The 16,718-nt window shown below is 49.5% G+C and overlaps 1 protein-coding gene across 1 annotated transcript in view; it reads left to right on the top strand.

Moving 5' to 3' along the window:
- Nucleotides 1–2,321: 2,321 nt before the first annotated feature.
- The window catches only part of nemy (cytochrome b561 family member no extended memory), a 164,201-nt gene continuing 149,804 nt past the window's right edge, over nucleotides 2,322–16,718 (top strand). The window contains exon 1 of the mRNA XM_089544445.1: nucleotides 2,322–2,531. Within this exon, the coding sequence (XP_089400571.1) occupies nucleotides 2,521–2,531 (11 nt within the window). The 5' untranslated portion in view covers nucleotides 2,322–2,520. The remainder of the gene's footprint in view (nucleotides 2,532–16,718) is intronic.

Raw genomic sequence — 16,718 nt, 5'->3', positions numbered from 1 at the left:
GATTAGTGCTCTTGCACTGACCTCCAATCAACCCTGCTAGGCGCCAGCTGTAGCCATCTTCCTAACCTTCATTTTACTGCCTGCTGCCCATCGGTAATCATTCAGCTACCCTAAGGGTCTAGTAGTACTCTCTTCTCTTTACGTGCCCTGCCCATGACCATTTCTACTTTATTTCAGCTAGGAAATTAATTCATGCCCTGTAAGCAAACTGTGCTAAAGTGTGCTGTGTAGATCGCAGCTATATAACACACCACCTAGCGAGAGCGGCACACAGTTTTGGGCACGCCTGTAGTACTTTTTCGCACCATCTCCCTGCACTTATTGACATGAGCATTCTCATCTGTCAAAGCCATACGTGACGTGTGTCAGCTAACTGGGCCATACGAAGAAAAGCTAGGTAAGAAACATTATCAGCCTAGCACACACTTCTAATGGTTCTTAATGTGGTCTCTGGTTTGTAGAAGCCCAAGCGGCTGACGGCAGCAGTTTTTAGGCGTCAAGTGGAACAATTTCAGTGCAGTCTGGGCACTGCAGGTTGCCTGTAGGTGAGTACCAGAAAGGTGCAACTGTTACATAGTTATCTTTTGAGGGATACTGGTGACCTGCTATTCATGACCTGAGAGTATACCTGCCAGATGCACTGCACCCCATTTTTATTCTCTGTGGTCACTGCCTGCACTAAGTAGACCTATTCTCTTAACACTTCCAAGGCTTCACTGCCGATTGTAAACTGTTGTTCCGTTCCCTGACTGTTGAAAATCACTACTTTAATCTTCATTTTAATTTTTTGACCTGTTGAAAGAGTTCGAAGGCAGCGTGATTGAATTGATGCCAAGTAGTTCATTGAATCAGTACTTCTACAGAATTCGTACCATATTCGGAATGAAGTAGATGGGTATAAACATCACTGCAGAGAACTTTTAAGCAATGTGTTCAATATAAAAAGGAAAGTCCCCGTTTGTTTCATGATAGCATTTTTAAAATGATGGGTAATGCTGTAAGCGGGGGCACATGGAAGCATTGAAGCGCGCTCTGTTGCAGCACATTCGCGTTACTGCCTGCTGATACTCCCAGTAGTGCAGGGATCGAATGGATTACGATGTTGCACCAACTATACTGCAAGCAACTCCTGTTCCTGCATGGTGCAGTGCTTTATGTTCAGCCGTAGGTTATGCACCAAACCTGTGTATCCATGTCATCTTGAAGTCCTGAAGGCAACAGGCATGTTTTCTTGACTGTGCGGTAGTATGTGAGAGTGAACTAGTAATCAATTATCATACTAAAGCTAGAAGTTAGTGCACCATTTCATTATGGTTATCATTGATTCTGTAAATTTAAGTTAGTTTTTAATGACCATCTGTGATTAATAATGGTGCCTGGAATTTCTGAAAGTTGCATACATCAGTGTTTGTGCTTATGTAATGTATGTCTTTTTATCGGTTTTTTTTTTGTAATGTCATGAGAACGCATGTGAGCAACGTGTGCAAACTTTTCAGAAATTCAGTATGGAAAATTTTTTCATTTCAGTTCATATGATGTGTTGGCTTAGCAATAGTGGATAATGAACATAAGGGGCAACGAGCTACTTGCCGTAGTGTGGTTTATCTGATGCACAGTTGTGGTACTTGTTTCATTAGTTGTTTTGATCAGCCAAACTTTGCTGTCTAGGTGTCTTTGCTGAAGTATAATCTGAAAAAGACATACATGGTGGTCATGATTTTAAAACATGCATAAGCGTGCTCGATATGACCAGTGTCTTTAGCACTCACTGATTATTATGTTATTACATGTGCCCAGGTCATAGGATAGCAGATAATCATTGCTTCATAGTAGACACATCTTGTCTATTTGGGCATAAAAAAATGTTGCAAAGGTAGCGACAGCCAACTTTCTTGCTTCTCAGAACGGCTTCTCGCGCGTGTCCAACCACTTCAGAACTTTTGAGCGCAGTGTGTAGATGGCGCGGCGTAGCCTAGCGCGCACTGCCGCTAAAGAATGCTTTCCCCGCGGCGGCTCCACTCGGTTCATTCTTCGGTTACGCTGGCTATGCGCTGGTTTACGGAAGAAACGTCGCCCCTTCTGTAAGGTCCTTAGACCTGCCGGACGAGTTTTGGATCTTTACTTGAGCGCGCGGCATTTTTCTCCTTTTCTTGCTCTCCCGGTCCCTCTCTTGCGGCGGCGCGCAATTTGCCCCCGACGCTCTCCTCCGGGCCCCCCCTCTGGAGGTCGGCCAATCGCCGGCTGCGCATCGGGTCACGTGACTGCTCCCTTGCGCTGCTTTTGCTGCTCTTTACTTGAACGGAGCGTGAGCGCGCTTCGGCGGCTGGAAAGCGTGCTGGTCGCGAGAGACTTGGGAAAAAGTCCGGCGGTGTTGTCTGTGGCAGTCGTGCGCGCGCGGATAACGGTGTCTTCCCCTCCGACGCATACCATCACCAGCGCCGTCGACGACGACATCCCGGTGACTGCCCCCATTCTGTCGGATTTTCTGCACTGCTCTGACTTCCGCGCCAACGGTGGAGAATGGCATCCAAGTGAGTTGCGGGAGTTTGAGCAACATGTGCATGCCCGCGCGCGCGCTGTTCGCGGCAGTTGTGTCGCAGCCGGCGGGCTGCTCTTCGTACGACGACCGATCGCGTCAAAAATGAGCTGATTGAGTTGGTGCTCGACATACGGTTCGCGAACGTCTTCCTCAACTGATGCAATATCGCGCAGTTCGCAGCCTGATGGCATTGCGTGTATTGAGAAGTAAGTTGATGCGATTGATCGGAATACTGCAGAAGTTATTTTCATTTACCTCTCGATAATTGCCGCCGCTCACCGCGCTTTATATCAGAGCCGGAGAAAGTCGTAGTATGAACGGATAAGGAAAGTAGCGGTTTGTGCTGGTAGCGTTTCACGAAAATGTGCTTTGCGGTGAAGCGGGTCTTTTGAAACGCGCTCGTTTTGGTGTTCTGCGACGATGATGTTCCGACACTTCCAGCTTCCTCTTATTAGTGGAAAATGAATATTCGTGGTTGTGGGCACATTTGCTTTTCAAAGAAGCTGTAAACGGCATGCTTTAATAGTAGGTCGTCATATGACATTCATCTTCTGTCCAGCGCCACATCTTTTCAGTCCGCCTTAACGGAGCTGTGAAACGACTTATTTTTGACATGTGACGTAGGGTGTGCTGCACCCCATGCCACACATGCCCGACCTTTTTTTTTTGCTTTCAGTGCGGCCTGTATGAGGTTTGCGTCGGATTATGCTGTTCGGTCTGTTGTAGTCTGGTCGCTCACTACCGCGTGGAGTCATACGTAAAGATTTGAAGGTTGTCTCCGTTTGGAATACTTAGCATGCGTTCTCTACATGGAGCTCTCAACGTAACAACGGTACCGTAATGTATAATGACAAACAAAAATATTTCAACCGCTGTGACAACTTCTTCCAGCTATTGGGTGTTCAGGCAGAGGATGAAAGTACGGCATAAAGAATTAACCCTCGCAGTCCGAAAAGGCCGCCCGTCACTCTGGTTGTAAGTTCTTCCACGTTATGGAGGAAGCTGGTGAAAGTGGGGAATTGAGTGAGATTGCCGCAATTACCGCATTGATAACAGCCGCGGTTTTACTGCTCCTCCGGGAAGCCGGCTACATTATGGCTATACCGCCAAATGTGTGTGCCTCCGAACGCGTGGTATAAAGTTAGATCTGCTTGCTAAGAGTTGTTTTTCACTCTCTCGGCAGCTGACAGAATAACTAAATTACGTTATACAGTCGAACCTCGTTATAGCGAAATATTAGATACAACGAAGAAATGACGATTCCGCTTGGAAGCACGGTCAACACAGGCATAATCGCCGGGCCCCTTCAGCTTCGTTATAAGAGGTTCAACTGCAGTTCAGGACTGATAAACCCGAGCATTTGCCGTTTCCTAAATACCTCATTCATAGATAACTGATTATACGAGAAGTGTTGTCAAGTGGTAAGGTGTGTCGTTTGTTGGTCAACTCATACATGTTTTCACTAGCATAAAATGAAAACCATGAACCTTTATATACCTCATTCTGCGATGTTTACAACTGCCCTGATGTTCGTTATGTTGCAGTCTTGCTATACTGTTTTGGAAGTGGTTGTAAATATAACCTGAACGTAAAAAGTGAGTAACGCGCTCTCACAAATTTATCGTCAAATGTTTCTGTGCTTGTTAAAGGAAATCAGCTGAGATGGTTCACTTGCTAGTAGCAGTTAAGGTACAGAGCAACCAATTCAACAATCCGCATGATGTCCGAGTCCTTCCGCTTGGTCAAAGTATGTACTGCAGGAGCATATACATGTCAGAGATGACGTCCAATAGTCGCGGGATTTCGCATCGTTTGTTCAGTGATGTGCATGACGCTAGCACTTGCTTCTTTTGTCGCTGAATACCGAGCCTACGTGGGAGTCATTGTTTGTTTTTCTCTCGAAAATAGCACTGTGTTCGCGTACAACTAGGGCATGTGCGAAGAACCAGTGAAACTGTCGCGATTTTAGGCGTCTGACTCACCTTGCATTAATTAAACTGCGCCTTTTAGCTGTCCTGCTGGTGACTGAATGAGTGATATCGTCACCGGTACGTAATATTGTGTACACGTAAAACGCACGACATTCATTTTACGACGTTAAAGTAGCTGCGCACATGTGAATGTGAACTCGCTGCTTGCCCGGTTATGCAACTCCTCCTACTGCGAGCCCGCCTCCAATAGCGTCTCTCTGGGAATACAAAGAGTATGGAGCCCGGCACCCTGCCAAGTCGGTACGGGCCCGATCCCGCTGTCGATTCAGCTGGCAGAACAGGGAGAGGGGGTAGGAATTCGCGTAAATGTAACTCATCCTCCGATAGGGTCACGTGACCCCTGGGTCACGCCCTCCTCCTAATGCTCGTCGTGTAATGACCCGGCACGACGACACGCGTGCACGTCGGCAACTAAGACGACCACCCCGTCTGCAGGGTAATGGCGGCCTTTACCTTTTTTCCCCCTCGCTGTCCGCTAATTGCAGAGGCAAAGGCAGCCCAGGAGACACTCTTCGGCTGGCAACAGCGGCACGCTGTACCCATGCCCCACGATCCTTTGCGTTTTGCTGTCGAAGCGCGTAGCGTCTTTAGACCGAGCATGGGCCGTCGGCTGCTCTGATTTCGGGTTGCCGGTCGAAACTACAGCGGTCCCTGCGAACAATGCGGGCGGCGACCTCTTATGGCGGCGTCCTTCTTCTCCTTGGCCCGCCTCCCTGGGCTGCATAGGCAGCGAAACACGCGGATGTGAACCACCTCTTTGAGAAATTTACAATGGGCCGGCGGCGCGGAGGCCTTGGGCAACCGAGACCGCGGTCGCTTCCGGAGTTTATAGGGTTGCGGGCCTGGCTTCTTGGCTTTGGAAGTTGTGGATCGGCGTGACAATGGACCGAATCCATCACCGGTCGGCGAGCTGGATCGTTTGTACTCCGGCACGCTGCTGTAGGTGGGTGCCCGTGAAACGTTATGGCCTCTGCGGCCGCCTCGGGGTCACTCTGTGTGGCGTCCTTTCGCTACGTCTTCCTTGAACGTTTTTATTTGATGACGGGGCGTCCGATGAAGATGCCGGGCTGGATGGTGTGTCCTGACTCCATGGAGCGAAGTGCGCTACCGGTTTGTTTTACGCTTCCGTTCGGTCGAAAAGGTTCGGTCGTGTAAGCATTGAGCATCGTACGTCCTTGTTACGAGCACTTGAAGCAAGCGCTGCTTGTATCAGTTATGACGTCATCTTCAAATCATTTTGCAGTGGGTCTAATGAAGAAAGACGTTTTGTAACCGCGAAGAGAGCCCTTCCATTTCTGTTATCACTAAGTGTGGGAGATCTTCTCGGTCGTGTGTGTGCGCAGGCTGCCTAAAGTGAGCTCGAAAGCGCTGACAGGTTTGCTGGGGTAGTGCTCGAAAGCTTGGAAATGTAGACGAAGTAAATGGACGGCGTTATTTACACAGACCGGTGCGGTCAGAATGGCACGTATGGCTGACTGTGCCCGCAGGCTGGAACAACGCGTATGTGACCGAAAACGCCGGGGTTCACGCCTTCAAATGCGCCAAATGCGCCAAAGTCGCCATGCTTTCTTCCCCAAGCTGACTATTTGCCAGTACGGGACCAGCGGTCCTGTGGAGCCTCTGGTTGAAAAACACAGCAGAAAATTTTCTGTCCTCACCAGAGTGGCCATGAACTTGTACCGACAGAAATTTTTACAGTAACGCCAGAACTTCCTTTAGTATTGTGCTGTTCCTTACCATAGCGACGAAGCTACAGAAAAACCTGTCGTTACGACAAAACATTCTGTCGTACAGTCGGGGACAAAAGTCTCCGGACCGCGTGTTCCTCAAACGAAGCTTATAGCTCTACTATCAGACAGCGGCTGGAGAGCGCACTTGTGGAGATGAAAGAACAAACAATTAACTTTTACCTCCACAAGCGTGGTCTCCAGCCGCCGACTAATAGCAGAGCTATCGGCTTCGTTAGAGGAACACGTGGTCCGGAGACTTTTGTCCCTGACTGTACTTCCAGGCAAGGTTCTGTCGCTTTTTTTCGTCTGGGCTGGTCTCAGAAATGCGACCAGTTCATCGTTGGCAGGTGTCTGGCAGTTGTCTGTTTTGTTTCTCGCTTCTTTTCGTTCTGGCTTCACAGTCTTGGGATCTTTCGACTCCTCGTCTGACGAAGCTGTGTTGTCATGGCGATGATGTACGACGCTTGTTGAGTCCTCGGCCGTTTTCGGCAGAGGCCCTCCAGCTTACTCCGACGCGTACGTTGTCGAGTCCCAGTCTTCGGACATGCGCCCTCCTCTGTCAACGGAGCCGCAGTTTCCTTCGTTTTGTCTGCAAAAGAGTTGGGCCAGCGGAGGGAAGGTGTCACGTCCACGATGGAGTGTAAAACGACTCCGGCTCGCCCCGCTTGAGTGATGGAGCCAAGCGAGGTGTGACGGCGACGCTCCATTGGACATCAAGGCCTCGTGCTCAGCAGACGCTGCTTCGAAGAACACGCGTGGTGTCACCATGCTGGGCGCAAGTCGCGACACACCACTACATGGACGCTTAACCTTGACAGGGCCACTGGGCTCTTATACATTCTTTTTTTTTTTTTTGGGGGGGGGGGGGGGGTATTGAGCGTCCAGTGCGGGAGGGCGAGTGCTTTCATAACTTGGCACCGAAAGCCGGCCGATCATAATATGGGGGATATTCACAATTCCGCAAGCGGGCTTTCCTGCATAACAATGTTGCCCAAGACAAGATGGCTGACCATGTGTTTCCAGCAGAAACAAAGCAAGGACTAGTTTTTTGTTTGATTCTTCCAAAATACGTTTCTTACACTCTACCTTAGCGCCTCTCCTGTAGCCCACGCAGCTTTTTTTCTTTTTTTTTTTTATAGAGAAGTCGGCCGTTTTGCCTTTGGCAACATAGTTATGTGGGAAAGCATACTTGCGGAATTTTGAATATCCCCTATACTTGTCTGTCATGATTGGCCGGTGCACCATATGCGTTGGTTAATCACGAATCGCATGTGCGCAAGACAAAATCGTACCTATAACTCTGGACAAGTACATTTTTCAACGGTAAGTCGTCTACGAACTAAATTTTTTCGCATGTCATAAGACTGCACCATAACAATCAATATATCCGCAGGTCCCTCCCGGAACGCTTGTAGTATTCTGCTATTTATTGTCAAAAACGCACCGCAGCCGTACAAACCTTAAGGACAAGATTTTGCTACGAATCGGAAGGTTAGATTGTTCTTATCAATATGTTCACCACTAACACTATTCCGCAGTACTTTCTTCAGAATTAAAGTTGGTGACCAAGATAGCCGGATTTGGTTGCCACTAAGTCCCCTACTTCTTTTTTCGATGGCGCAGCAGGGACGCTTTGCTCACACTTTTGCTCGGATAATCGGAGGCGAGGCTAGCTCTGTAATTCTGGCATGCTCGCCCATACGTAGTTTTGTGCTTTTGGACGCATTCTGAAGCTGTGACAGATGCAGTGTCGTAGTATATCGGCATTGAGCACTGGCAGTACGATTGCACGTTCGTCAGGTTCGCTTATTAGACTCTCTGCCCTCATCATGATACTGAGCAGACAAGGAAGGGAAAATGAGGGGCTCGATCGTTACGACGCACGTATGAAGGAGGCCAACAGTCAGCAAGATGATTGATTGGAAAGTAGACCAAGAGACAACCACATGATGCCGGTGGGATCTGAACCCATGACCTCCGAATTTCGCACTGGACGCGAAATTCGGAGGTCGTCTAGGATCCCACCGGCGGCATGTGCTCAATTTTTCTGCTTTCTAACCGGTTGTCTTTCAGTAATAAAATAATTACACTAATTTCCGTTTGCTCAACACAATCATAAGATAGAAACATTCCCCCATGCTCCTTGGTTTCGGTCACTGTTAGCTTCCCTCATATGTTCATCATATACATCGTATGTTACACGTGCATGAATTTGGATAAACCGTCCTAAACTGTTACGATTTGCCAAAGTGGATTAACCGTCCGGAATGGTTGCGAGCTGTGTCAGAACAGAGATCGCAGCCATTCGGTACGGTTGATCCCCGTTAGCAGATCGCATCAGTACTGTGCTTAGCACGGAAGGTCGACGGATCTTCTGCTTTGAATCCCTGTTGACTCAGGGGGTCCAGCACATCGATATAACTTTCTGTATCCTCATAACAGAACGAATCGAACTCGAGCAAAAAGCTTTTGACACAAACCAGCATTGGTTGGACTGCATTCAGCGGGTTGCCTAAAGGCGCGGAGTCTGGTTCGGGACCACAGGCAACGCGCATGCTGCATTCTGTGCATAAACACGCGTACGCTTCGTCGTACCACGGCCGAAGCGCGCGTGTCGAGACCGGCCGTGGTCGTACCAAGCAGCGGACAAATACGTTCGGCCGACACCTGAAAATGCTGGCGCGCACGTGGGCGCACAGCTAGAATTATTGGAGCGTTTGGTCAAAAGCATCGTGGTTGGTCAGGTGTAACAGGTGGCGACCCCGAATGCAACTGCGGAGTCGTCGATCGCGAGCTGCAAAAGGCCGGACGACAAAGCGCAACCTCTTTCGTCTCGCGCTACAGGGTCAGTGAATCGGGTCTGCTTGTCGTCGGGTGATGAGAAAAAAAAAGTGAAAAATGATTCTAGAGAAAGCAAAGCAAGCAGCAGCATGTTCTGTACGGTGAAAAGAAGAGAGAATGGATACAGGGCCCGCTTCTCTTCGTCAGGAGCCGAAATCGCGCAGCGTGTGCTTCGACGCCGCTTCGCCCTGCTTGGGTTGCTGCTGGTCCCGGTCCGTTGGCTTCCTCGGCGCGTTGTCGCGCCGCCTAGCTGTACCTTCGCTCTGCTGTGCATTGGATACTCGGGCCGTTGGTTGTGGGCCGCTCGCTTTTCTTTCACCACCGTCGAGAGCGGCCGCGCGTTTCACGTGTGTGTGGGGACGTAACGTTGGCTTCTCCCAGCCTGTGGACAGATTCACGCATGCTTGGGCTCGACGCGGCGGCCCGCCAGGAGGGGGGCGTTCTGTCGCGCACAGGGGGAAAGCGGCGAGCGTGCAGGAGTCGTTTACACTGGCGCCATGTATACTACAATGAAAATCGTGTACACCGTGTGAAACGCCGTTGCGGCGCGCGAGCAGCTCGTGGCGCTGCTCGTAGCGTGTGTTTCGGGTTGGCTGTGTCTGGTGGTGGTTACAAGGAAAGGAGCGGCAGTTGTCTCACTTTAGGTGGACACCTCGACCGCGCCTTGAGAGGAGGGAGTAAGAGGAGGCAGAGAGACCGGGGCTCCGTAGTGGAGGGCTCCGGATTACCTTCTAGAGGGTGTTAACTTTGACCACACCTGGTGGCCGCGCCTGGTATCTGTTGTGCGTGCCGTCGTCGTACTCGCCGCTTCGGTGGCTAGACGACAGCTGTTGCGACGCCATCTTTTGGGGACCATCTCTCGGCCTCAGCGACGGTCACTGACGGAATTTCGTATAATGGTGCTAGTAAGGCTTTCGCCTTAAAAAAAACTCAAGCTTTTAAAACCTTGTCTTTTTTACGGCCACAAATGTCGAAGGGTCTGTTGAATTTGTGTGCAGAATCGCTTGCTCGCCTTACTTGTTACTGGAATCTCGTTACTGGAATTGCCGCACTGATTTGGCGGTGCTGCTTGGCAAGAGCTGGTACTGGTCGTCTTCTTGATCGGGACGGTGAATTAGTTCCGCAGCAAACGCGCCTTTTTCCACGCATGTGCAACATCTGTGTGTGGTGAATGGGTGCTCTCTGGCATCTGTTGGGAGGGGTGGGGTGGAGGGGCTGTGTTTCCTCTGTTGCGTAATAACCTCTTCTGATATTCCACGCGTGGGAGCATGTATTTGCGGTTCAAGGACATGGGCGTGACGAAACGAATGCGTAACTCAGCGATGCGCTGTCTTCTTAGTAGCTAAGCTGATAAGAGAAATCGGCGCGGCTGGATGACACTGCACTAAGAATCTTAGACATGTAATAACGATTAAAAAAAAAATTACCAGCCGCAAAGATCGTGCAGTGAGCTATCGTTCGCAGGAGGTGTGCTAATCGCCGTTAGCGCTCCGGGCATCATGTACGGAGTTCAGATATCCTCACCGCTGCAAGTGTACACCCCCCCCCCCCCCCTCCCCCTTTCCGTTTGTCAGTTTATTCAACAAGTAACCAATTTATAAACCTTGGGAATGTACCTCGCTCGAGCATATTTTTCGACTCTCACGAGCACCTGTCTAGACGTTCGCAAAGGTGACACTGCGCAAATGCGAATTTGAATACGTTGCTTGCTGGCTCAGTATATCCTGTTGGCTCGCCTCATGCACGGGTGTCCTGGATCATTTCTCTGTTTGGCAGCGGACTCATGATACCACCTATCCGAAGCTCAGCGTCAATTGGAGCTGAAGCGACGTCCAGCGCTCACGGCGTTCAAGGCTGCGACGAACGATTATATGCACTACTACGCGTCGGCACATTTCTTTCTTCGCATTTATTTTTATTTATTTTTTATTTCGGCGCTCTTTTCTTCCCCCCGGCCTGACTTGGAGGACAGCGCGTATACGCAGCCGTGAAACGACCCTTTCTCTCGGAAGTGTTTATCGGGTAATGTGCCCGGCTTCGTGCATTCGTGCAAGCATGCAACGCGCGTTCTCGTGGTGACTGCCTTGCTCCGGGCGTAACAATCCATAACGACGTTCGATGTTCGGGGCGTTGTGCTTATGCGGCGAACTAATTTGCGCTGCTTGGTCGTTTCGTTGTCGTGAGCCGCGGTCAACTTGGTTTTAGGCGGACTTGCAGTCATTGTTCTTTTCCTGTTCCCACATGGCATCGAGGTCACGGGTAATTCGGTCCCTGGTTTACGGAGTTCCGAACGAGGAACACATTCGTGCAGTAGTATAATGCTGATATCGACTAAGTGTATTTTACAATGTGCGTTGAATTTTGCTGCGTCATTAGTTTATGTGGTTTGTTGTTCGCAGAGCTTTTTTTTTTTTCTTTTTACATATTTTCCGAACGAAGATCAATTTATTTTTGTCGTGATGCTGGAGTTCCTGTCGAGGACGTTGTGAATGAGCAAAAAAAAAAAAAGAAAACGTCGTTGAGCTCTTTTCTCGGAACTGTCAGTACGACAAGCGCTCTACTTCGGTCGGCACACTCGATTAGGCGAAGTGCAGGTGCAGTCGTGAGCAGTACGAAAGGGAACAAAGTTTTCCCACAAAACTGCGTATTCTCTGGTTATTTCTCCACTAAATTTAAGATGACTTTTGCATGTTATACGCCAAAAGGAGAGCTACTTAAAAAAGAACTGTGCTTGTCATACTTAATTATGGAGCAATCAAGAAATGAATGCTCAAACTTTGTTCCCTTTCATGTTGCTCACTACTGTACAACACTGAACTAGGTTTGCGAGTTCCTGCAGTGTCATTGTTCTTGAACGTATGGAGCTCGCTTTTTCTTGTGCAGGAGCTAAAGGCCGATTCACACGACGGACCGTTCGCCCGCGGCCCGCGCACTACGTGTTCATTCGTCAGCACATTGAGAGGCGCGCTGGGTGGATGGATGGATGGCGGCCGACAGCGCGCCTCTCAAAGTGCTGACGCATGAACACGTAGTGCGCGGGCCGCGGGCGAACGGTCCGTCGTGTGAATCGGCCTTAACCGTCCCCATTTCGAAAACTTTTCGCATCTCGGACAACTCCTAGACCACGATTCCGTATTACTATATATAACACAGCTGTGCGGTTTGCGCATTTTTTTTTTTTTTTTTACCTTTGTTGTCATAAAGTTCTCGCTGTTTTTGTGGCTCTATGTTTCTGGGAAGCAAGTCGTTCGTGCTTATTTATTAATCCGGCGCGGTGGTTCGATGGTAACGGCGTTCATCTGCTGAACCCGTGGCCGCCGGATCGAATGCAAAAGAGAAAATTCAAGAAATTCAGGGGGGGGGGGGGGGGGGGGGGGGCACTTTGTTGACCTAAAGTGCGGTGAGGCGAAAGCCTTTAGCGCGGTGTTGCTGCTTGTGTCACTGATGTGTGGTTAGGGTGTTAATTAAGTACCCAATTGTTTGTGAATCTTAAATGCTGGAGACACTGGAGGGAGTTTGGGAGGCATCCGTCTGATTCGACGCCTTTCTGCAAACACTCCCCAGCGTCCTAGACAAGGAGAACTACATACGCGTTGGCAGGAAGTAGCGTAGCCATTAGCACGCTTGGCTGCGGGACGGAAGAATGGTGGTTCGAATCCCATCGTGCACAGATTTTTTTCCTGGTCTGGCTAGAAAAAGCGTGACACCTCTGCTGACAACCTTCTGGCGACAACGATGAGGCATTAAAGGCTTTCGCCTTAAAAGAGCCCCTTGTGCTTTGCGATGTTAGTGCACGTTAAAAACCCCTAGTGATCGAAATTAATCTGGAGCTGTCCACTATACGGCGTCTCTCATATTCCACGTGCAACTTCGGCACGTTAAACTTCGTGTACCTATAGAGCCACCTACGTTTTGTGCTTGTTCGAAAGGGATCGGAGTTGGATAGTTGGATAGTCGTCGCCATGCTGCCTTTCTGCACGCATTCTCCAACCCTCTGTATTTCTGGCCCACTCTTCCTTCTAGAAAGATTATCAAATCGTACGCTCGTGAACCTGGCCTTTGTCCATACTAGCAAGGCCGCATGCGACAAATAGCCAAGCGCAGTCGTGGCGTCGCGACGCTTGGATTATGCGCGGTATGAAAATTACTACTCTATGCAGGAAAAACGAAGCGCAAACAGCAATTATGAATCATCATACACTAGCGAACCTGTTGTACGTAACGATTAGTTGAGGTGGTTTGTACGTAACGCTTGCGACCGCTCACCCGATGGGTATTGCTGGATTCGAGGTTGCTGCTTCATCACCATACTTGTATGCACACTTCATCATGGATCGCACGCATCGCATGTTTCTCGCGTCATCGTCATTCCTTCTATTTCTCGTTATTTTCTTTCACGCTTAGATACCTGCATAGCCTAGTGCACTGCAGGGGCCCAAACCGACTCCTACGTCATCCTTTGTACACCGTGGCCGGCATTCCGTACGGGCGACGATTTGACCGCTTCTAAGCGGTTTACGTTCTCACGTTCACCGTACACGACACTGCGGCCGCATAGCGCGCCGGGCGCCCCGGAGCTGTTCCGGTCCATTAACGCGCCCGCGGTTGATGCCGCTCCAGCCGATCGAAGAGCCGATTGTTTTTCCGGAGGCGAGACGAGGAATGTCCGCGTCGAATCGCGGCGCCGATATCTGGGCGCTTGCGAAACGGAGCGTTCCGAGCGAGCGTGGGCTCACTTGATGCCTCTGGGTTTGGCCAGGCCCGTACGGGGCCCGCTACGTGCGGCTCTGCTGGATACCTTTTTATTATTTTTTTTCTGTGCCGGTGGTTCAGCTTACTTGCAGCGCGCTGCAGGCGGAGAAAAATGGGTCCTGCGCGCAGTGTTGTCTTTTGGTGTGAGTGTAGAGAACGATCTTGCTGGTCGCGGCCACGTGAGCTGCCTAAACGCTATTGAATTTCATGCGACCATCAATTAAGGCAGGCACGAAGAGCAGATAGTGCCTTCGTTAAAGGGCCTCAACGAGCTTAATCGTTTTTCTTTTCGAACACTAAATGGAAGGTACGCGAGGTACGAAAAAAAAAAAAGAGAGAGAGAGCGGATGTGGCTGTTTTTACTGAGGTCATGATTGCATTAAGGCCAGCGCGTGCTGAATGGCATTGACCGTGAACATGACTGACAGTGTACATTCCAAAGCGTTATTACTCGTGAGTGTAAGCACCTGCGTGAAAATGCCGCAGACATTCTAGGCGCAATGTCAGTATTACTCGATTGTTGCGCTGCTTTTTGTAATGCTGCAAATGAACCAACTAGTTCACTTCTCACCTTTCAACCGGTAGTGTCGAATGCTTACATCTGTAATTTTGTCATCAATTTTTTTTCTGCACCTGAACTTCTTTCGCAAGAAAATTTCGCAAGTCACTGGTCCCTGCGACCGCTGATATTTCGGTTATGAGAGCTGCGTCCAACAGCTCCGACCTATTTTTTTCCTTCCTCTTCCAGTGGTGGTCACAAAGCAAAGGACGCGCTAACCGTCTAAATTCATTTTTTCGGCAGCCAGCGAATGATTTCTCATACTTACAGCAGGAGAACAAAAACTCACTTACGTGAGTTGTAAATTTGCGCTGTTTCGTAGATTCTCAACTCCCACTGGACCTTGAATATGAAGCGCACATCTCTGAGTGCAGGGCGCGGCCCGCCCACTCTCCCCAACAGTGCGCGAAGGGCAGCACCTGAAGCGCCTCATTGCTAGCGCAGTGCTCTCAATCCGCGCTCAGTTTCGACTAGAAAAAAAAAAAAGACTGCCGCATCCTTCAGGCAGCCCGAGAACACAATCGGGCCAGCGATACGAAGAATGGGCGATTAGCATAAAGGATGTCGGCGTCGATTAGAGGCGCTCTTCACGGCGTCGTCTCCGCTGCTCCACGGCTCGTCGTCGTAACGTTGCTGCGCGGCTTTAAAATCATTCGGATACTTGGGTGGTTACGACACCTTTGTCTAGTCCGTCCGCACAGCCTCCCGCCTCGCTTTCCCCGTTCTTTTCCCACAGCGAACGCGTCTGGCGTCAACATGTGCGTCCTATTTCACCGCTGCGGTAGCGAAGTGCGCTCGGCGGCGACAGATGCGCGGAAACAAGACCGAGGGAGAGGAGGAGCAGACGCGGACGAGACAGGTGCGCGTGTTGCGGCACACTGCGGGGCGAATTTGAGCCGGTGCGAAACAAAGACTGCTACTGAAATAGGCCCTGAAAAAAAAAGAAAAGAGTGTGCTGACGTTGACGCAGAGCAGGAAGTAGATCCTACAGTGCTGCAAATCGAGGGTATTGCCCCCCCCCCCCGCGGCGTATTTTACTTTATTTTTTGTGAATAATTTAATAACTTATTTACCCTCCGCCTAGAGGGATGGAACAGTAACTAAGAGATGCAAATGTCTGGGTGTCCACTCATAAAACCTGTGTAGTACTCTCACATGAGTGCAAGTGTGTATCCTCTTGTAGACATGATGCAGTGGATTGATACATAATGGGCCTGCAAAGATGTGGAAATTCCGTGCGTAACTTCATCCGTCAGAAGAAAAATCCTCCGCTTTCGGGTCTACAGGTTCTCCTCAGGTTATCATTCATTACGAATGTATCACAACATTGGGTAGACTATGGTCAACGAATTCTCCGCTCATGAGGCGCTCGAATCCCTCGCGGTATAAGGCATGATGTGAGCGCGCGCGCGCGCGCGCGATATATGGCGCGCAAGTGGTTTAGCGCTAAACATAAAGTTAAACGTGCCTGTCTCTGTGCTAAAGAAGCTCAAAGGTTTAAAATGTTATAATTTTTTTAACATATTTGCTTTTTTTAAAACAAAGCGTCGAATTATGTCGTATTTGCCGTACTAATTACCACCTTGATTTCCTCTCATTAATGTCACATAAGCAAATTTTGATGACAGAAAAGTGATGCGAAGTGTAGCTCACCCTTAGTTATTTTTTTTTTTTTTAAGCTGCACGCTGCCTTGAGCAAGTGTATCAAAATTTTGTTATGCATACTCCCTACACGCCTTATTTCAATTAAGATGTTTCAATCACCAACAACGAAATTTAAAACAGGATGCGAGCCGCACGAAGTCCGTCGGAGCTTGTTCACAGATTATGCTACACAAATTATGATTGCTATGTTGCATTAAACGACAAGCCACATAATTATGGAGACCTCACATTCCGCGGGACTGTGTATACGGCTACATTTTTCAGCAGTGTATCCATATCGCTCTCATGCTGAGGAGCACCCTCCAAGTGACACTGCTGGGTGTTCCGATGGAAACAGTGTGCCTTTTCTACGCGCAGCACGTTGCTGTCGACACCGAGGTTGTGTAAGGGGAACCCCTAGTACTACATGGCACACCGCAACAGCAGGTCTATCGAATACCCGAGTCTGCAGTTTCATTCGCCACAACCTTTGAGATTAGCTCGGTGCGCCAGTTCGTCGTAAGCCGCCGAGCGGAGCGGGAGTGTATTACACAGTTTCGAACTCTCGAAGAAAAAAAAAAGCGAGAAAAAGAATTGGCAAAATGAAGAAAGAATGCACTTTGGCGAGACAGTACTACGCACCGAGAAATCGACTGTGCTTT

Source organism: Amblyomma mixtum, chromosome 5, assembly GCF_055824585.1.
Source record: "Amblyomma mixtum isolate Tamu chromosome 5, ASM5582458v1, whole genome shotgun sequence".
NCBI lineage: Eukaryota > Metazoa > Arthropoda > Arachnida > Ixodida > Ixodidae > Amblyomma > Amblyomma mixtum.
Note: the sequence above shows the minus strand (reverse complement) of the source record. Positions and strands in the feature narration are given on the sequence as shown.